Source organism: Atractosteus spatula, chromosome 7, assembly GCF_055471065.1.
Source record: "Atractosteus spatula isolate fAtrSpa1 chromosome 7, fAtrSpa1.hap1, whole genome shotgun sequence".
NCBI lineage: Eukaryota > Metazoa > Chordata > Actinopteri > Semionotiformes > Lepisosteidae > Atractosteus > Atractosteus spatula.
Window position 1 is genome coordinate 20,457,304 of NC_142712.1, and position 22,295 is coordinate 20,479,598.

General features: G+C 35.9%; 1 protein-coding gene across 2 annotated transcripts in view; it reads right to left on the minus strand.

Moving 5' to 3' along the window:
- Positions 1-208: 208 nt before the first annotated feature.
- Positions 209-22,295, minus strand: part of grik1a (glutamate receptor, ionotropic, kainate 1a) — a 91,347-nt gene continuing 69,260 nt past the window's right edge. Inside the window, exons 11-17 of one of the 2 annotated variants that reach the window (XM_088920643.1) lie at positions 21,613-21,816; positions 20,052-20,275; positions 15,991-16,109; positions 11,665-11,882; positions 8,720-8,945; positions 7,157-7,407; positions 209-687 (exon numbers count right to left, since the gene is read on the minus strand). In XM_088920643.1, coding sequence (XP_088776769.1) covers positions 532-687; positions 7,157-7,407; positions 8,720-8,945; positions 11,665-11,882; positions 15,991-16,109; positions 20,052-20,275; positions 21,613-21,816 — 1,398 coding nt within the window. In that variant the 3' untranslated portion in view covers positions 209-531. Of the gene's footprint in view, positions 688-7,117; positions 7,408-8,719; positions 8,946-11,664; positions 11,883-15,990; positions 16,110-20,051; positions 20,276-21,612; positions 21,817-22,295 lie in introns of those variants that run through there. The other variant, XM_088920644.1, reaches the window with a different exon arrangement.

Below are 22,295 nucleotides of genomic sequence, written 5' to 3' on the forward strand. Positions count from 1 at the left end.
AAAACAATTTAATATTTAAAAGGCCTACATGAACTTTATGCAATAGTTCAAAGCTTTAACATGCTATGGTGTTCTTAAAAAAACCTGGGAGATAATATGGTGATATTTGTCTTGTGAAAATTTCAATGCTTTTGATAAATATTTTTCTAAGTTCTCAAAACAGGCTACATATGTTGCTTTTTGAAAAAAAAGGAAAGAGAACTGTGAAAAAAAATGTAAACATCTTTATTTGAAAAGCAGGTACAGCACTGGAAAATGCAGAATTTATACATAATGAGATGATCAGGGTGTTATTCAAAACATTGTATTTTTTAATTAATGTCACTCAAAACAAAAAACTTTTCTTTGTTGTTGTTAGAAGGTTAAAATGATGTATAATGTATCATCATAATACCTGGATACTCATAGGCAGCATTATTTTTTTTAAAAAAAAGCATTAACAAGTTCATACAAAGATTATCTGAAGAACAAGAATGAAGTCCATGTCTTACAGTGCATCCTACATGACAGGAAACTGAGGGAGTCCATTGTCTATGTCATGGTTTCTTTCCTCAGAATACGTTTGGGATGGCACATTAGAATGCTCGAGATTCCTGCTCTTCCTTTGATCCTTGACCTTTTCTTTACACTTTTGTGACACTTAAGAGAGATGCCAAGTTCTTCCATTACAGCACTAAAAGAAATACACTGTCAAAAAGGAACAGAAGAACTTCAATGAGAATCACCTTAGGGAAAGCCTTGTCTCATGTTAAGCTTCATGGCTAATGAAAACAGAATTTGGGAGGAAACAAAACAATTTCTTTGGGAAAAAAACAAAAAATATGGTGCAGCAGAGTACAAGTCTTTTGTTGTTGGTGGTATATTTTATTGTTCCTTCTCCTTGTTGCATTAAGTCCTGTTGATAGCCTTTAGAAAGCAGATATTTATAGAAGAAGGCAGAACAGTCTAAGCCTCATGCTATTTTTATTCCTTGTTATCTGAAGTTACTCCTACAGATTTCTTAAAATCCTGTAATAAGCACATACAAAAGGCACTAGACAGAGAAATACAGTTCACTAGTTTTCCAAAAGAATAAAACCATTCATTAGTCACTGTGCGTTAATTAGGGGAGAAATCTAACATGCTACAGTAGTTACAAAGGGAGCTGAGCAACAAAGTTCTCAATTTGGAACAGACATGCAGTTGACTTTCTATAGGTCAGTAACATAAAATGCCTCATACATACAGTTTAACATAGGATATTGATTTAGAATTACTGCTCTAAAGTAGAGTTGTGAAGTATTTTGGCTTTCTGAAAATTTTGATACCATTTTTAAGTGATGGTGATATTTATTTATTCCATCATTATCTCAATTATTCTTTCACAGGCTTCTAAATTTTAACATCAAGCTGTGTAGGTATGCAGAATAGCTAACAATTCAGCTATCTATAACTTTTGTGTTTCCATTTAACAATTTTTGTAGTCCATGTACTGGAACATCTATTAACATTTTAAAGCTGCATGTTAAAAGGTGACAGATCCCTGTTTTATTTCCTATTTACCTTAAAGTAAAATGAACCTGGTCAAAAACAGACCTCATATACAGTATATTGATTTGCATACTAATATATAATTTGCATATTGAATGTATATGATTATATATTACACATACATGTCCTATAGTGTAAATCGGAATCTACCTACATTCATGTTGTTATAACTCCCTGTATCCACCGAAATGTTTAAAAAAATGTGGTACAATAAAAGTTTTTGTGAATAGTACCATCACTAGCAAGGGGTTATTCGGTATCTGCAATTTCACACTTTTTTACTTATCAAAATAAATAATGTTGATTCCCTGAGAAAGAATGCAGTCTTTAATATATTTTTGAACTACAAAACATTATTTGTAGGATATTCAATTGATCAAAATAATCCAAATAATTTAAATCAGCAGGGGGTAGAAAATAAGTCAATTGGTTGCAGTCGAGAAGAAAAGGTTTATGAAGAGTTCATGGTTTTCTCACTATCTCAGATAGCTATATCCAATAGAGCTTATTGATAAAAAAAATGCAACTTTGCATTGCAAAAGCACAATGATTCTCCAGCAATCCTTAAAAGCACGTTTAGACACAAAATTCAAATAAATACAATTTTTTAAAGAGTGTGTACTGTAATAAAGTTGTGTATTACTTTCAAAATCAAATTTAACTTTTTAAAATTTTAATATAAACATATTGTATCTCCTTATAATACTGTACAGTATGTTTAGGGCAGAACAGTCGCACAGTGTGCAGTCACATTGGGCCCTGGGTTCAATTCTTGGATTTAAAGGCGAACCGCCATTCAAGTTTCTCAGACCGGTTATTATATCTTGGTAACAAAATGAATTAATTGACAGTATAGAAAATTTCTACAAATTTCAAATTAAGCACAAAATCATGAACTTTGTGAAAGTACTATAAGTCACCATCTTGTCACAAACCCCTGGTCTCACCACGGACAAGAGCGAGAGTCCACGAATTGTGATGTGACACTGCCCTTTCTGCTTACTAGTTACTGTAATGACTAATGTAATGTGATGTACAGTATGAGCGAATTAAGTACAGATTGTGCAGCAGACATTTCACTGCAGAAATGTTCCTACATGATCTACAGTACATGCAGAGTTAACAAGTAGTGTTTTTCTGCAAAACCATCTCATAGTCAAATATTTCTATTGGATTAAAAATTATGTATTCTCTAAAACAAGCCTGCTTTTTTTCAATGCAATAAGGCTGCATCACGTCACCAATGTTTTGTTACTTCATTTTGAATCTGAGAATATGGAGCTGTGCATATCTGGAAATTTTGCCTATTTTATTATGTAAATTGGAGGTTTTAAGTTATTTTGTACATTTTACTTTCATTGGGGTTTGAAATGCACTCATCAATGCTGATTATTTCTAACCTCAAAATATAAATTAGTATTGCAGTTCCCCTTTCATTTGTACTATGAGGGCTTGAATGTTCTCCCCATGTTTGTGTGGGTTTTCTCCAGTGGATTAGATTTCCTCAGTCCAAAGACATATTGTCTGTGTTTGTGTCTGTGTGTGCTTCATATCCAAGGCGTATCCAGCCTTATGCCCATTGCTTGCCAGGATAGACTGGCTCCCCCACAACCCTATTGGATAAAGTGGTTAGAAAATGAATGGACAGTTAATGTGTTTATTACTTGCCACCATTTCACCATCTTAATACATTAAAGAGCTACCAACTCCCATACTTGTGAAGCTGAAGCAGTCAGTTTGATAGCTCTCTATTTCTCAAATTTATTAGCTAAGGGGCTATAGGCTATCCTCAACTATGAAAACATACAAATGGAACAAAATGACAGAACAGTAAGTCTTAGAGCTAAAACAAGGGTCATCAATAGATGAATGGGAGCCAGAGATAGACAGTGATACAAATTACTCTGATCACAGCAAGGTCCTGTTATAATTTGGTAGCTAAAGTAGGAAATAGGAGTGAAGAAATTGCTGGATAGAAACAGTCCATTTCTGTTATCATGTTTGGAGTATGAAAATGTTAAAAACTGAATATAAGGTTAAATAACATATAGAGGTTTTATATTAGTTTAAGCACCATGAGCAAAGTAACTCTAGCATGCATACAGTATGTACCTTTTTGTTCATTCTAATTGTTACAATTTATGGCTGAAATCTATCAGTAAGGGACAAATTTCCACAGTGATACAATTCTCAACAGCCAAACAACCTTGGTGTTTCCTGGATAGAGACATCTTTCAATCCTTAAGCCACGCACCATAAGCCAATTACACCCCATGCCAGTGATAGCACCAAAAAGTAATGAGTTAATGAGATTTACTTGAATCTCGGTAGGCAGGAAGTTATTATTTTTAGTAGGTTAAGCCAAAAACAAAACTGTCACTGAAGAAAGATTTATCATCTGCCTGGTGTTTTTTTTACTCCATTTCACTTCAGTGAGGAGGACAGCAAACATCTGCTTCCTTTGAAGAGTGCACTAGGTCTGTCACATCTCTCCACCCTTCAGTTCACTGGAAACGAGGGCTGTAAGTTTTTCTCACTAACCTCATGCCTAATACTTATCAAAAGGTGCCCAATGACTTGCAGATGATGGAGAAGAGGCCTGTCTTATAAACACTTTGTCTGATTGACAGATGAAATGTTATATTGCCACACCTAACAGTGAGAGATGCAGTTTTTCATTTAATAAAAAAATAATCAAAAGAAAGATTTCAAATGATTGGTAGAAAAATTATATCTTGACTTGTCCAAGTCTGGGACTGATTATTAACACAACAGTAGATTTGGAAAACCGAGAGAAGACTGCAAGTCTGCCCTGTAATCTTATTGATAAAATATTGGAAAATAGTTTACCATTAAAAACATTTGGTTTTGTACCCTTCAAGATGTCAGACCAAAAATTCTACAATTTACGGTGCTTTGTGAAGTCCCTTATGTTCAGCTGAATGTATAAATTCTATTTTAAAAATCCATATTATTTAAAAAAATTAAATCTGTAAAAAAACCTAGATTAATGATTTTATAAAAAATGCATAGTTTAAACTATTGAAATGCTTCTGTGAAACAAAGAAAGATTCCAGTTTTTACAAGAGCCTTTCTTTTCTACTAAGAAAATATTACTTAAGAATGCAGCATTAAAAGCACTGAGCACTATTCTCAAATATTTAAGCTCCAGTCTTTTTCAGTTTCTGGAAAGGACAAAGAAAATGATCTTCATAACCTGATTTCTATTTACATCTATTCTTTTTAGATTTTTGGGGCAATTTTCCATACCTTTAGCTGTTTCAAGGACAAGGACATTTATCAGACCAGCCTGGTTCCTGAGGCTATATGTTACTACACCCACCGTTGTACCAGTGCTTGACAAAAGGAATCCAGTTGTTTTCTATGAAGTTAAACCTTAGGGAACACAAAAGCTTTGCAGGGACAGCCATATCAACCAATCACAACCATCTTCACCATAGCTTACATTAGAACAGCTTTTAAAAATACAGCTTCTAACAGGAGAGGGACAAAACAATTAAATGAAAAACAACCAGACTGGAGCAAACTGGGTGAGAATAGACCCCAATATGATGGATTGTATGAGCTCAGCATCTACAGTGTAGGTGCCAGGTGCCAAATAGTGGTCATATGATCTAATGGGATTCTAGCAGAAATCAAAATAATAGGTACAGTATGTCAACGTGGCCAGAGACAGGCTTTGGTAACCAATCAGTACCAATAGTAAATATTCGTGATAAAGATTTTGTTTTTTTTATCTCTTAAATTAAATTTACATTCTTCTTTTCAACGTATTTTAGGATTTCCACAATCTGAGCAGCTACAGTGCAGGTGTGCTCATTCCCATCTTTTTCCTTGAGATAAGGAGTTACCCATCTGCAGCTGGCAGACACACCTCACACCACAACGACTAGACAGTGTGAATAGAGTGCTGAGGCCGCATCCCCAATTCTTCCCGGAGAAGCTTCCTGCACTCTAACTCCGTGGATAACGTGGTTCCAGAAGTGGAATTGGAGGGATGCGTTTGCTTGCATTGCATTCCATAAAAGAAACAAAAGGCCTTGCATGCAGAATAAACAACAGAAAAGGAGTCATAGCAAAATCACAGGAGGAAAAAAAAATCAAAAAGGCATCACATTCAATCGCATTATTGTCACATCAGTCACAAATGTTCAAGCCGAAACAAAACGTGCATTTCTCATGAACAAAAGCATTGGAGATAATACAAAAGCAAAGGATACACATGCAAAATGACTCGGTATAAAAGCTCAATGTCAAACTGAGTTTCTTTTCAAGCTCAGCCTTCTGCCTATTTCCCATGTGGTGTCTTCAGTCAACAGAGCAGACTGAGAAATTAAGGGAAAGTTGTTTTTTTCTCTTTTATCACTTCAAAATATGATCCAAGCTTCCGAAAATATTTGTGTAACTTCTCCTCATGTCTTTGTTGAAGAGGTGTGCAGAGAACATTTGCATTTATTTCAATAGCATATTGAACTTGAGTTTGAAATATATACTGTATAGCTGGGGCTGACAGCTGCTGGTTTTCATTTCTGCTCTCTCTACCTGTCTTTGAAGTTCTAATTCACTTTTTTTATAATGCTTCAGCTTTCTAATTAATTAACGCATGTCTCACAATGACAAAATGAGACCAGATATTTTTGTTACATAGTCCTTAAAAATATGAAATGTAAAAAGGATATAGTCATTACAAGAAAAATTCTATATAGTTCAAATGAGCAAATAATAAATAATTAATACTGTTCCAGAAAAAGAGTGCAGTTCACAGGACATACAGCAATGAACCATTTTGAGCAAGGACCTTGTCTGTCAATGTACCACATGTTTGCTGTGCAGTGAGAAAGCTAATTTTTTAGTTTTAAGTTTATCTCACTAATTTACTCACTCTGGACAAGCAAGTAATATTCATAGGAAATAAACACCAAAAGCTGGCAATCCTAAAGATGCTGACACAAGTTAAATATCTAAACACTATCTGATCCCAGGGAATCATTTCTTTAGAATCAAATGACAGTATCAATCTTAGCATGAAATAAAATGAGAACTTGACATTTACTGTACATGTCCTTGTCCATCCTTTATATCAGTTACTCACCATACATCTGTGTTGACTTAACAACACAGACAAATGTACACTTTGCACATTTGTGTAAATGTTTTATTAAAAAATCATCAAAGTGGAAAACAGCATGCGTAAGACAGGCTACAAATGCTTGCATCTCATAATTTCAATATAAGTGTCGTTGCAACATAGTTATAGAAGCCTAAAGTACTAGTATGTTATACTTTTAAAAGGAAGCTATAAAATGGAGGTAATATGGTCAAAACTGAGGGGGTCTGCCATTGGGGATGCAGTTTTTCACATCAGTGAAGTGAAAAAAAAATTGGCTTTGCTGGCCTGATAAAACAGTCTTCATTAAAAAGAAATAACATTCATAACAAAAATGTAATTGTGCTCTCCTGACTGTACATTATCAGGCATACTCTGTGCAGCTTCGACAACTAGCTCTTTTTTTTTTTGAGGTTTCATAAAGCCATCTGAAGCTGCACTCGCCACAGGCTGTGCACATCAATATCTGTTGTGCCATGCGCACTGCCCCACACTCACCTGTTCAATATCCGTGTTTTGCCTGGATTTATATATAAATTCTCCAATGGCTACAAAGACAGAAAGCACAAGTCCAGCTGCCAGTACAATAAAAATGCCTCCGATATTCTCCACCCCTAAAGCACTGGCTTCCTTGCTATCCTCCTCTGGGCAGCCATTGCCTCGCCACCACTTCTCCTTCATCATGTGCAGCTTGCCCTCCTCTTGCAGTTGAAGGATAGCAATGGTGACCTTGTCTCTGTAAGGGGAACCTAAGTATACAAGGGCACACAAAACAAAAAGCAAGTTAGGACCTATTCATAAACAGCAGCTTAAACATAAGGGTGATCACACAAGGTTTCCAAATTTTGTGAAGAAAACTTGTTAATTATGTTTATAACTGTACGTGTCCACACAATCGGGAATCGCCATTTGTGTCTGTACACGCCTACTCTCAGCAAAGACACCTGTACTGACACAGGAAGAAGGCGATAGCAGAAACAGGCTATTCATAGAGCAATTCACCTTTCCACACTCGACAACCTCTACAGTGACTTTTGGATGCCTACATTAGACTTGGCCCCAGTTGGATGAGTGGCACTCATTACTATCTCTGCAAGCCTGCAGGTGCCCAAGACAATACAAGGCTGGGAGCTGAGAGAGCCATTGCAAACAAATTCCCAGCCTAGGCATTAGGTCAGGTGTGTGCACTCACAGGCCACAATGCCCTGACCCACACACTCATGACATATTGATCATGGAAACTGAAGAACATGCTTACGCAGGACTAAAGGAAGAGGTGGCCAGCAGGGACTTAAAATCAACCCAGTTGATTTTATTATTTTTATTGGATACAGTGTACAAACGCTTACATGCTGATGCCATCAGCCAGCATCTAGAGTGCAGCAGCTCAAAATGAAACAAGTACACTTTAAAAGGGGTCCCGGAAAGTCACCGTCTATCCAATGAAGTCATTTACAATCATTACAGTTTACTATTGTTAGTAAGCTGATAGCTAACACAGCTTACATTTTTCATGTCCACCAAGTCATTTTACACATATACACTGGAAGTAAAATCAGGCCTTTGAGCCACTTAAAATTTGGATATGGATATACAATGAGAATCGTTGTCATGTTTTATACAGAATGATCAGTGATATTATTGGATGCGTGTTTTGAGGTTCTTAACACAAATGAAAAACACCACAGTGAAAGAATAATTAAATCCAGTCCTTTGATTAAGTAAGCACGCAGGTGCACCTCAGCATTTCCCTTTATCCACTGCACAACTGCAAAGAACAGCTTTTTACTTTTAAGTCTTAATGATGAAACAGGCTAAGGCTGTCGAATTCACATCATTGTTCAATTCATTGGGACTGAAACCCAGGGTTACAGAGATGAAAGAATTAGTATAGAAATACAAGAGATCTTGCAAAATGAAAGCAGCTGTTGTTCAATTTTTTTAACAGGACAAAAGAAAGAAAAAGAAACGAGACAAAAACTGAGTGAAGACATCCATAATTAATTGAAACCCTTAAGGCCCAGAGAATTCTCTGAGTTTTCTTATTGTGCTGAGTCTTACCAATGGGAGTCCCCACACCATAGCCCTTGGAGTCAATCAAGCCACCAATCTGTGTGAGGTTGCAGTTTCTCTGTGTGACATATTCAATACTGGTAGACTCCATCAATAGTGCATAATCAGTGGTTAGGACTCTTTGAATGCCCTCATCATTGTTTTTTATCAGCGCTGTCTGCTTCCTGCTGCTCATGAATGCCCACATTTTTTCATATGTGGAAATTTTAGATTTCTAAAGGAAAAAAAAAGAGATCATGGTTATCCCATGGTTGAAGTGCCTCCACAATTCATTTTCACAGAAAGACCACAATAAAAAAACAGTTTCAAGTATTGTATTCAGAGAGGTGCAAATGCCATGGCAGAGACTGAGATTTTCTGGTATATTTTAAATAGAAATCTGCCTTTTTAATAATATATTATATTCAGTATAGCCATACAGTAGCCATAGTCTATAATATAAACATATATAGATATTTCTCTACAATAAGGTTTTTCACACACTGAATCTGAGTTCAGTAGAAGTAGAAGCATAAGGACAGTATTTGGATGTGTGAATGTGTGATGACCAGTTAAATATGTGGTGACTTTCTTATAAAAACATTAGAATCCAGATCCACTGTGTGCCTGCTTTCCCCGTAGCAAAACAGAAATCACATTACATATACTTTGTGGTCCTCAATCAAAGTAAGATTGACAGCTGCATACAAATCTCCTCCGGCTGATTCAATTTGTCATATACATCTGCAGCCTGTATAGTGAGACAGGGGGGTAATCTTTGGCAGGGTTCTTTAGCTATAAATCCCCTACAGCTTTCAACTTCGATTGCCTATAAACACAAAACATTTAACAGGCCTACTGCAGAATCATCACACTGTGAGATAACTGACAAGATGTATGGCTGTTGTAACATTGCATTGACAAATTTCAAAAGAGTATTGCTTATGTCAGAGAAAAGATATTCAAACCGAGAGAAATTATAGCCCTTTTTACCATTAAGTTGTTAAAATCAACCAAAACACCTCCTGTTTTTGGAATTGCTAGATTACTAGCTAAAAGATACAACTTTGCTACCTCTGCAAGGTTTCAAAAAATGCACACTGTGGGGGAAAAAAAGTTTATTGTACATTGTAGTGTAAGTGGCAGTACAGTAACTTTGTACAAATAAACAACTGGCTGTTAGTACTAAAACAGAACATGTAGGAGGTACTGTATAGTGGACGCTCATTGTATGCATTTTTGAATTTGAATGTATAATTCATCCCCTAGTCTCTGTGAGTTTCTTTATGATGAAAGGTTTCTTTCTTCTTAGATTACTCATATAAGTTAATAATCACATTTGTACACACTGGTGGGGAAACTTTCCTGAACTATAACCAAGGAAAAAAGGAACAGTAAAAATGATTGATTTATCGATCCTCTAGGGAAATGCAACTGCAAACATGTTTTTCTATAATTTGGTACAAACCATCCATCCTTTTTCGAAACATTTCATCCAATTCAGGGTCATGGGGGAGCTGAAGCTTATAATGGCAAACAGGCGCAAGGCGGGATACATCTTGGATGGACGCCAATCCATCAAAGTGGTACAAACCACACTCATCAAAATATTCATGCTTCTGTAGCTATCAAAGCTTCACGTGCTATGGGCATTCTGTCACCAATTAATATCAAGAATGTCCTAACAATTTCCAGAGAACTGTCATGTTTGCTCTCTTTCATAGCCTGCTTCAAACCTACTTCAAAAGCCATTGCTAAACATTGAATGTGTGTTAAAAACCCTTTCCCAAACACCATATTGTATATGACTCTTAACAACTGAATCTTTGCCATACAGTACCTTTACAAATCTACTTATTCTCTGTTTTCTATTCATTCAGTAGCATGCAGTAGAAACTTAACACTTCAGCATCCATGTTGAACTATAGGCACTAGCCTAAGGTACAGTCCGTAGGAAATGTGATATCCGAGCAAGAAGACAAAACTATATGTTCAGTGTCCAATATTGACTATTTCCTAATCAGTGATCCTTATTTCACAACAGATCTCTCCTTGTCAAAGGAAAAATATCAATGATTGTTGATTGCGATGTGAGAGTTGTAGCTCAAAGAGCTTTAAGAGGCCTAGAAAATGTGTTCAAAACCACATGCGAATTGTTTTCACCTCCAAAAGTAATTAATGTCTAGGAAGACAAAAAGGAAAAGCCTTGTCAAGATGTTTTGTAGTGTCTGCAACACAGTATGAAGTTGGTTAAGGTTTCGGTTTGAGACTCAGATTGTTCTGCAGAAATAGATAACTACTGTACATTATCATTACACTTGTCTATTGTGGCTTTCCTGGGATCCTGACTTGTGCCTGAAAGACTTGTTTTCACCATGATAATGGCCCTAAACACAATACCTCATTAACACCAAATGACTTAAATGAGAAAGACAAACAACGGGCTTTAAAACTGGAGTGCTAGTCTCACCAGACTTTAAATTCATTGAACTGCTGTTGACAGAAACAGTAAAAAAAACTGACTGCAACCCACATAATACAATTACACTTACTTAAAAGATTGTGCCTAAGTGCTGAAAAAAAGAATAGCAACATAGAAGTATTTTTACGAGAAAGGTGCGTAGTCTAATGGTAGCAAAATAAGCCTTCTACTGCATTTTGTTCTGATAAGGTAAATAAAGATTCCTGTAAATCAATATTTTATGCCGATTCATTGTATTTCAACATGAGTGGCCAGTGAGTGTGTAGGTTTATAATTAAAGATAACATTAAGAAAATCACATTTATTGCATCGCTCTCACACAGTTTATACATGGGGTGTCGGGGTCTAACCACCCTATGCGTTACAATTCACCTTATATTATTTCAGTGTAAGATGCATTCATTGGTTCAATAGATCTCATGAATACTGAAACAAGACTGAAAAATTGGATGCAGCAGAATGTTACACCTACCTTAAAGAAGGTCATGGTTGATCCATCTCTTACAGCCCCATATTCAATTTTAGTTTGCTTTGCTAAATCATCAGCAGAATCAATGGGCGAGTCCATTCTTTCGACAGTCAGGAAGGCAGCCAAGTTAGCAGTATAGGATGATATTATTATTAAAGTAAAAAACCACCAGATTCCTCCAACTATTCTGGTGGAAAGAGCTTTGGGCATCAGTTCTGATCCTGTTACAACAGCATCAATAATATATTGTTAGGTTTGGACAGCTTTGCTACAGTAAACACAACAAGGCACATTAAGCAAGCTAAAACAAGGCAGGTTCAGGTCTTTTCATTAAATTGAGTAAACAGAGGACTATTTATGAAGACATGTTTGAGACATGCATGGAGGTGAATGAAATGAATGAAGATGTACATGATAATTGTGGCCGTACAATGTGGTTAACACTGAATTCACATTAAAACAAAGCATCTCTAAATTCTTCAGCGAGACCAGTGTTGAACTCCAATGTTAAATCCAAGATGTTTTTTTTTATTACCAACCAGAGAACTGCTCGTAGCAATTGAAAAAACTAAACAGTTTTTGCTGACTATTCCTTAGACTCTTAGTTTCATGTACTGCATCTCTTGAAATGAAGCTGTCACATCAGCTACAGCTAAAGAGTTTTTTACTGTTTAATGGGGTCAGCAGCAGCACTGAGTAATGCTTGTATAGCAGACACAGGTGCTTAAAGTAGAGATTTGTCTTCACACACTGTTCTAACAGATTATTTATTCTAGTCAGCAGAAAGTGAACTTTATCACCTGTTATTTTGTTATGTTAAAACTTTTTTTTTTAATAATGCTATTTGTACACTGTCTAGCATACTCAGCATTATTGCATCTTCCAGGAAGCTGAAATTCTGGGATGGGATAATGCTGATATTTTTGAGGCAAGATCATTTTCAACTGAATGGGAATCTTTGTTCAATACCTGTTCTTGTGTGTTTTATTTATTTTTGTGAGCCACCCCTCTAGCATCTCCCTTAACTTAACATTAAAATCTCAAATTAATTTATCATTTGGGAATTTCTTAAAAACAAGTTGTGTTAATAATATCAAATGTCTCAGTGATTCCCTTAAATTTAGGCTCAAGATAATTGTTTAAATACGGAGAGTACAATATTTACCTTCTCAAATGCCCTGTCTATGTTAATATAAGAAAGTTGGGTAAACAAGTTGAAATCTAGGTCATGACTCCTAATCCAACATAATTAGAGAACCTGCTGTAGACTGCTTTTAAAATTGCACTGCAAGATTATACTGAAAATCCTTACTAACATATACAGTATATACATTACATTATATATATTATAATACATAGGATCAGGTAACGGGTTTATTCCATGCTGAAAAGAAAAAAAAGGAAACACAACGTTTCGGCTGTGGAGCCTTCTTCAGGTGCGAGAAAGAAAGGGTAGATGACAAAGATTAAATAGCACAGGAGAACAAAAGCTGGAAAAGTGGAGGAGGAGGGAGAGGGGAGAGGTAGAGAGGCCACTCAGGAAGTGCAAAGTGGAGAGGGGTGGAGAAAGGTGTGAAGTCAAAACTTGCACGAGAATAGAGAAGATTACACGAAAATAAATCTGTCATTGAGAGAAGAGGGGAGGTGTGAACCTAGTTTCAGGATGAGTTTTGTTTCTGTTGTCTTTCTGCTGTGGAAGTTGAGAAACCCTTCTTTGAGAACATAGACAGAGAGATCAGTGTGATCATGGCCGTCTGAGGTGAAATGAGAAACTATGGGCTTGGAGAAATCTTTAATCTTCACAGCCCTAACATGTTCTCTGAAGCAATCTCCTAGTCTCCTTCCGGTTTCCCCAACATACAGTAGATAGCTGGGCATTTTTTGCAAGAGATACAGTAAATGAGGTTGCTTTATTTATGATATTAGCTCTATTTATGAATTCAGTGAAGTCATCTGTTACATACTGTAGGTGTAAAAGTACCTAGTCTTTGGTCACATATCAAGCATCATTTTAGGAAGTTAAAATGCTGGCAGAATTATAGGAGGCTACCTTTAAGGTTGTATTCCAGGAATTTATTCCAGAAGGGAAATGTTACTGTAGTATAATAATATAGTTTAATTATTATAACAAAGAAGGCCTGCAAGTACATTTCCAAAGAAATTTCTAAAAAATAAAAATTCATTTAGAAAAAAACAGTATTTAAATTTGCTTTAAAGCTGTCAGATTGATAGCTTTTGATTTTAAAGAACCAAAATGCAGAGAACCCTAATATTGTACTCACACTGTCAACATACGCTTTCTTTCTTTAATTAGCAAAAATCTAAAGCAGTATAATTATTATAACAAGGCCTGCAAGTAAATTGGAAATGGTCCAAATAAATTTCTAAAAACTAAATTCGTTTACTAAAACATAGTATTTAAATTTGCTTTAAAGCTGTCAGACATACGAAAACAGGAGAAGCAGATTTCAGCTTTAACACAGAATTTACAGATACAATAATTCTAAGGGGTGGTGACTTAATTATTCGTGATTTGCACGTTTTTTTTGTTCTATCCAGTATTTGTTAAGGGTGCGTAGCAATGTAGGAGGAATATGTTGACATGGAACAGAGTAATTTATGAAGGTTTTGGTATGGATGAGGATGATTGAATTACAAAGTAATACTGAAATGAGGCATGAAATGAAAGACACTATTGTACTTCTCTGCCTCGGCTAAGCTGCTTCTGATATATTCCCTATGAAGTCATATAGCTCCTATGGGCACCCTTGATGGCTGTATTTTTAATGTCACACTTTTAAGTAAAGTGTGCAGAATGGTACGTGCTAAAGGGACTAATCGCAGGCGGTGCACATTATACCTACAGTACATTACAAACCCAAGCTATACCATTCAAAACAAAATGTGTTCGCTAGCAACACTGGGTGAGAGACAGTACTTGCTGAAGCCTCCTAAGTGCCTTATGGCAGACATGACAGCCAATCCTGATCCAGACTTTGCTCACGGTCTGTAGAAGAGAGAAAGTCTGATCATCACATTTAATTTCCAACAAAAAAGGCTCCAAATTCAACACAAACAGAACAACTGCTAACACAAAGAAAAATGATATAAACAACACAGCTACAGTTGCATGGGTTAGCATTTTCTAGCTTTTCTAGCTTTTTTCCTCCTCTCCTTAATTAGTTTCTAAATAGATAAGACAGAGCACTTACGTTCACAATTACCATGACTTTGTACAGAGTTAAACATTTGTCGGCTCACAAATGTTTATCGTGCTTTGCAAAGACAAGCAGAATCTGGTTGGGGCTGACTGTCATGTACCCAAGGTAGTGGTAACTAGCAGACACTGCATCCCACAGAATGCTGTGGATGACGGTAAACTCCATGCGGTAGGACATTTACCAGAAACTATGGTTCACAATCAGCTCTCATCACTCACTCACACCTGGGGCAGCCACACAGACACACCTAGCAAATACTGTAAGACCTGATCCAGTCGGCTGGCAGTTGACTACAATTGGATTTTGATTGAGTTTCTGTTTATAATGCAAGCATGAGCCCACATTATAAAAATGGCGAATTGCACACATACCAAAGTGACCTAAAGAAGTGATTTTCAAAGCTTATGTGGTCTAGTTACAACAGTAGTGATGTCACTTGCATGCTTGTTACAGCGCATCCTTTTGCAGAAAAGAAAAACTGTGCAGGGGTAGCTCTAATTCTCCTCCTTTGGTCTCAGAACATTTTATTTCTCGACATACGTATTTGAAATCGATTAATTTGACTGGGTGTTGGCTTGCTTTTCACATGCTCAGTTTCCCATAGCGCCTGCAGGTCACAAGAATATGTCTTTGCAAAAGTCATAGCCATGGAGACGACGTCCCCCACGCTGCCTGAAAAGCAAGGGCGTCCAGTCGCATATCCCTGTGTCTGTGTTGCATTTACAACTGACAGCGAGAAAAGAAAAAGGAGGAGGGGGAAATTCAGTGTATGGATGATGTGTGTGTCATGTCTTTTCAACAGCCCTGTAATGCAATCACTCCTGACGATGGCTGACGGCGAACATCTATTACATCGCAGATCAGCTAATTGTGCATGCACTTGTGTATCTGTTTTTTAGAGGTTTTCTCCTCAAATTTTTTAAAAAGGGTCTTAACTAGACATTAGAATAACTGGGTGCAGTGACCGCATGCTGATGCAGGTTAGGCATGTAAGAATCGTTGATCAGGTTTTACAGTAAGCAGTAAATTCACTGAAAATGGAGTTTACCAGCACAGAGGCCCCAGCAGACTATGGGATGTGTGCAATATTGACATGTGACCTATGTACCTTGCTGCATGAGAGCTCCAACTCCAAACCAGAAACTATTTAGTAATGTAAAATTGTTTTCCACCACGTCAGAGTCAGGGTTGCATGGGTGGGGGTTATACCACTCATAAGGTGTAAACCTGTGGTAGTGGACAAAAACAAGTCCAGAAATCATTACATCAAAAAGAAACAGCGCTTCCAGCAAAATTTCATGAGAAAAGCAACTGAAATCATGTATGAGTACAATGCATCAAAATAAGTCTGAGTTGGTAGCTATAAACAGTATTTTGTAAAAGAAAATTTTGCCTAAATAATGGACATCTTATTAACCTTTGTTTTGTACCTTTGCTAGCTGTATTGTGGTGACTGAGGAAATATTCTGAAGCAATCAGTACTGATGTTTCATCGAAGCTGATCATTGCTTATAATCTTATAATAGGGCACACACAGACATACACCAGGGCAATTTTCCCAAAAAACAATTAACCTACCAGTATGTCTTTGGACTGTGGAAGGAAGCCGCAGCACCCGAAGGAAACCCACACAAACACAGGGAGAATGTACAAACGCCACACAGATAGCACCCCAGGTCCAGAATTGAGCCCAGAGCCCCAGGACTGCGAGGCAGCAATGCTAACCACTGTACCTCTGTGCTGTCCTCTCTGTTATTCAGAAACAGTTTAATTTCTAAAACTTTTACAATTCATTAGTATTTAGTTAAAAAAACTAAAACAATGTAGATATAAAAGTAATGACTTTTAAGTAAGAGTAAGGTTTTTATATTTTAATTAACTTTAATTATACACTGTATATCAAATATAAAGCAATCACCGTAAAACAGTGCTTATTAAAAACACTCCACACTATTGAGGTCATTGTCAGTTTTACCGATTGCTCCATTTTTAATCACTGTCTAGCACTGGAAACTGAATTGTGATTATTCAACGCTGATTTGCCTGTAACACTAATTGAATGTTAACAATTAACATATGTGCAACTGGATGAACAAATGATCATTTGAAGAGTATTTGAATGTGGTCATTTTGACTGAAACATTGGTTTCTTAAGTAATGAACTGATACTAAGTGCAAGTTATTAGCCTGATTAAGTGAGTAGATGTTTTACAATCTTTAACAACAGTTTCTCATTTAAAAATATCAGACTAAATGAAAGTGCACACTAAGTGTTTAGTTCTTGTGCTGATTATATACATTGCTAAGATTCTTTCACTACATAGACTTTACCAAATTTCACTATGGTATAGGTGTGAATTAGGTGCCTTACATAATATGCACAGTAAGGTAACTTTCAATATAAGAATGGACATTACACAACTACAATTACAGTACAGGAAAAATGATTATTAATCAGTATTTTTTCTGTTCCAATCAAGAAAATGGGTTATGGTACCACTGCATAATTTCATCAGTTTATATACAGTAGCATCTAATGTAAGCCATATTTATCATCAATGATATTCTTTAAAAAAGATGATCATCACAAATGTGCAAGTCAATACTGTACATACTATAGGTACTGTACCGCAAGTGTGGTTTACCACTCACAACTGTGCAGATATGAGGAAATAAGGTGTATTGATTGATCATCTTGGGCTTTTTAATGTTTTAAAATTTTTAAGTAAAGCAAATTGACCAGAGTGTAAAATGAGTGTAAAATGAACATGAATGTAACATCGCTTTTAGAAAATATATCAGCAATTCTGTCGATATTACTGTGAGGTTACTGCTAAATATTACAAATTCACATAGAGCAGTTCTGTACAGTAATCCTAGAATAGCATCTAAATATAGATTCATATGCTTTTAAACCTACAATAGCTTTCAGAATGTTCAGCTGCTCACACTAAATAAGATTATACAGTACGTTTTAAATCAAGTTTGTGGTTTTTTAAAATTGTGGATTTTCAGTTCTCCTTGCACATACAGTAATCAGCACTGAGATATTTAAATTCCTTAATCTAGCTTTTTTCCAGCAACATTTTTTACAGTTTTTCTCTTAGGCACTGCTTTACCTGAAAATTTTCAGCTCTTTTCCAGAAATAATTGTATCATTTCAAACAAGCATGAAAACAATAATCGACACAAATGCACTATGGTGGTAGGTAATTGTGCCAATCATAGCAACTAGCTGCATGAACTAGTTCAACTAAATGAACAAAGCTTTACAGCAAGAAAAGAATCATTTCTCACATTGATTAATTACATGGGATTCTGGTTTTTGGCTTATATTTTTTAACGGCATAGTTCCCTTTAAATCTTAACTAATTCCTTCTGAGGGCTTTCCCTGCCCTAAGTGAAATGCATCCAGAACCATCAAGGTTGTAACTTTGTTGATCTAGTCGCAATAATCACAGTATCGCCAAGGTAATTCATTGTGTCAGTAGAGGAATGAAGTGTGAGTTAAGGTTGACTGAGATCATCTTCATCTGCCAACCCTGAATTATCAGTGGAACAAACAGTGGTTTTATTGAGACATGATGTTAAGAGAACTAACACTGTTTTACAGTTAACAGACTTATGTGGTTTTAGTTAATAAACGAAATTGTTTCAGAACAACATAAAAAGGAATTCACAGTCAAAATACATGCTGAAAACAGGAAATTCTACATCTAAAAATGTGCTACTGACAGCTGTTGAAGGGATTATTTTAGTTGTGATAGCTGCACACTGATTGTAATCACAGTTGTCTTATTATATCATAATTATACAGTACTTTCCATCTGAAGAATTTTCTTTCTGACAAATTTCTATTAATATGTAATATTTCTGTTTATTTAGATGACAGTCCATGATAATACAGTATGTATATTTTTTGGTATTTTTCAAGACTATAAGGTAAAAATGGAAACCATACATTTACTGTATATGTGATCAATATTTTGTTGAATGTGTCTGGAGTTAGACGACATGAGACAAAGCTTACAGTATATACAGTACTGTAGGTGCCTAGAAATGCTCTTGATTAGTCAGTGTTCTCTGTAGTGTCACTATTATTGAAAATTATAAATAAATGTATTTATCAGCTGCCATGAATATGTGCTTAAGCCCAAAAATCTGTTGAAAGAAAAAAATACTTTGAAGAGTACTTTCTGAACTACTATGAACAGTGAAATATGAAAGGGTTTCAGAGGTAAAAGTAAAGTTTTTGCAGTTTTATGGAAACTTACACGATTTCCCCAGCCTAACAAATGGTATTATAGAATAAGTGGATACATGTATACTGTAGGAATAAATTTTGTATATTTTATTTGTATTGCGGTGGGGGCATTTTATAAATAGGTAACTGGCCCAATAATAACAAAGCTGAAGAATGAGGAAACAAAGACCAATGCTCTCTATTTTTATAAATTGTCTACTTTATTGTATTGTGTTATTGTAAGGGGCAGATAAATAAGATTTGGTTCATAGTTTTTTCTTGTTGTGTTTTAATTATTTTTGTGAATTTAAGAATTTGTTTTGACTAATAAGAAAAAAGAAAAAAAAATTTGGTTCACAGTATGATAGTGCTGAATGTGTCCTGTTCTTTCTCTCATTCCCTATACTCCCTACAGTGCAGCATGACACTGAAAATTGTTTAAATAAATGAGAGGCAACAAAAGCACTGAAAGTAACCCTCCCCCCTCAATATTCTTAAGGGTCTGTATTAATTTATTTGCTGTAAATAAAGTTAATTCCTTATAATAATCTGGGAGCTCATTAGACTATTAATACATATTAATACTATTAATAGCCTTTTGCATATATATGATGTTATCTGAATATATATGAAGTTTGTCCTTATGCAGCAGTGCAGCTGGATAGAATGTTAATTCTCATTTCTGTAAACATTATGTTTCAGGTACAAATAAGATGTTGTGTTAGAAAGGGTTAACACATTAGGCACTACCCACAAATTGTTCCATTTAAGTCCAAGGGATTCAGTTGCCATTTGACTTCTCCAATGGTAATAACGAGGACTGGAAAGATTCAGGTAATGCAGGTGCTGATTCCTACCCATCCAGATGACCTGTCTCATCACAACAGAGGAAGACAGTAGAGTGCCCTCTGCTGGCTGTGCCGTACCTTGCGATGACAAAGAGCACGCAGCTCACACCCAGACAAGCCAGCAGGACATACATCCAGATATCCGGGGACAGAGGGTTCAGGAAGGAGAAGACCCCTGGGTTGGTGCCGTTCGGCTTGCGATAGAGGATGCTGATGCCCAGTGTCATGAAGGGTTTCGAGAAATCAATCACCTTTTCCCTCACATAGGTTATGGTGAGGGGAGCCACTGCCAGATCTGCAATCTGTAGGAGCAAATAATTAATTGCTATGAAAATCAATGAATACAGGGATGTTAGTTCTCTGAACTGTCCTATATGAGTATTTCCACATACAATTACCCTAGTTTCTTGCCAAGTCTTTACTTTTTAACTGTGTTTATTTACACTGAAGATGCAAAAGAAGCCCTGTATTGGCCTCCTGATCAAGAGCTCCCATTGATTCAGTGTCACAGTGTTATTCCATTCAGGGTTTTAAAGGCTTTTTCTGTGCTCATTTAAAATATTAGATTACCATAATGACATCTCCGGCCATGGTTTCACTTACACAGTTACATAAATTTAAGTGGGACAGAAACATAATAATCTGAAAAGCGTTAATTATTTTAAAATGCCATAATGGGATAGCACGTTTTTCCTATTGGAGGCAAAACATAAACAAGTCCCACAAATTAAATTTAATCAAACCTGTTTAAATCTTACTCCCCCTAGTGAGAGATAAAAGCCATTTAGAATTAAATGGACTATTAGACTATTAAACTGACAGTTTATCTTCGCATTTCTTATTGTTTATGAGCTCTGCATAGAAATCCATATTCATAATCCTTCCAAAAATGTTTTAAATTATTGTTGCTGATGCTTGTTGGCTTTTCTTTTCCCACTTGGCAATTTTATGTTAACTCCATCTTACCATGAAGAGGCCACTGCTAAAGCAAAGCCAAATATAATCTGGTTACTCTGTAAATTAAGTCTGTTTTCATTACCATCTCAATTGACATTACTTATCATAAAATGACAATTTTATTAGATACAAGTACACACTACAAAGGCTCAATACCCCTTTTGTTGGCATGCAAAAATTGCATAATTTGTATTGCAGCTAATTAATTTCCTCCCTTTAGTATGAAATTATAACCTGTTGAGAACTATCATTTATTATTAGGTGTTCCAAACCTTGATTTCATTGCAAAGTCATCACTGGGCATTGAAATAGGAAAACCAGAGAAAACATTATAACTAGGTGACTGAACTGGGTTTATGGGTTTAAAACTGTTAAAAACAATAATTAATAAATAAATAATTAATTAAAAACAAATGGATAGAAGCACAGAAGGATGATAAACGTGTGTTAGAGGAGAGATTGATTAGAAGACATAAAGAGAGGCACATGAGCCGGGTAAAGTACATGCAGGTGGTAGACATTTGAAAAGGAAGATGGACAATGCAATCAGTTTAAAAACAGTGCAAGAAACCTCTGTGGCTAATTTGGCTTTAGCTTCTGAACTCTCCGGTTGATACTTATTTGTACACCATTAAGAGCATGAACATAAGAAATCAGTATGGTAAAAAATGGCACTACTTACATGGTCTATGAGTTCTCTGACCATTCCATTCCATTCGCCCTTGTCATTTTGTGCCCCATATTTGCCATCTGATACCAGTTTCACTTCGTAGGAAAAACCAAGAATATTTGACAGTTCTTTCAGCAAGTCCAGGCAGTAACCTTCAAATCGGTCATTTCCATATAGAGGTTTATCAGACTTCTTATACATAACGTATGGGTCTTCCTGTAAAATAACCAGAAAAAAAAAACAGAAAGATCAGTGTAGTTGAAAGCCTTAATGTATTAGTGCTAAAATAATATAGTACTACTAGCCTCTCTAGTAAGAGACACCTATAGTATTCTTAACATCACTTTCTCATCATTTCTACCAACAGCTTTTCTGCACATGCTGTAATTGACAAATACAGAAATCAAAGCTAATTAAAAATCGAACTGAACAGAACAGAACCTGTAATACAAAAATATATCACATAACGAAGGTTACAAAGGAGAGGATCCCATTGTGCCCAATTTGCTTATTTAGTATTTAAGTGATCCAGGTTTCTCATCCAGTGTTTTCTGAAAGAAGCAAGGTTATTAGGTTCTATGACATACTGTGGTTGAGCAGCCTGATCCATGCTCCCACAACCCAATGTGTAAAATGTGCCTTCTATTCTCAGTTTTGCACCTCAACATCTTTTCCATGTTTGATCTCTGGTTTAA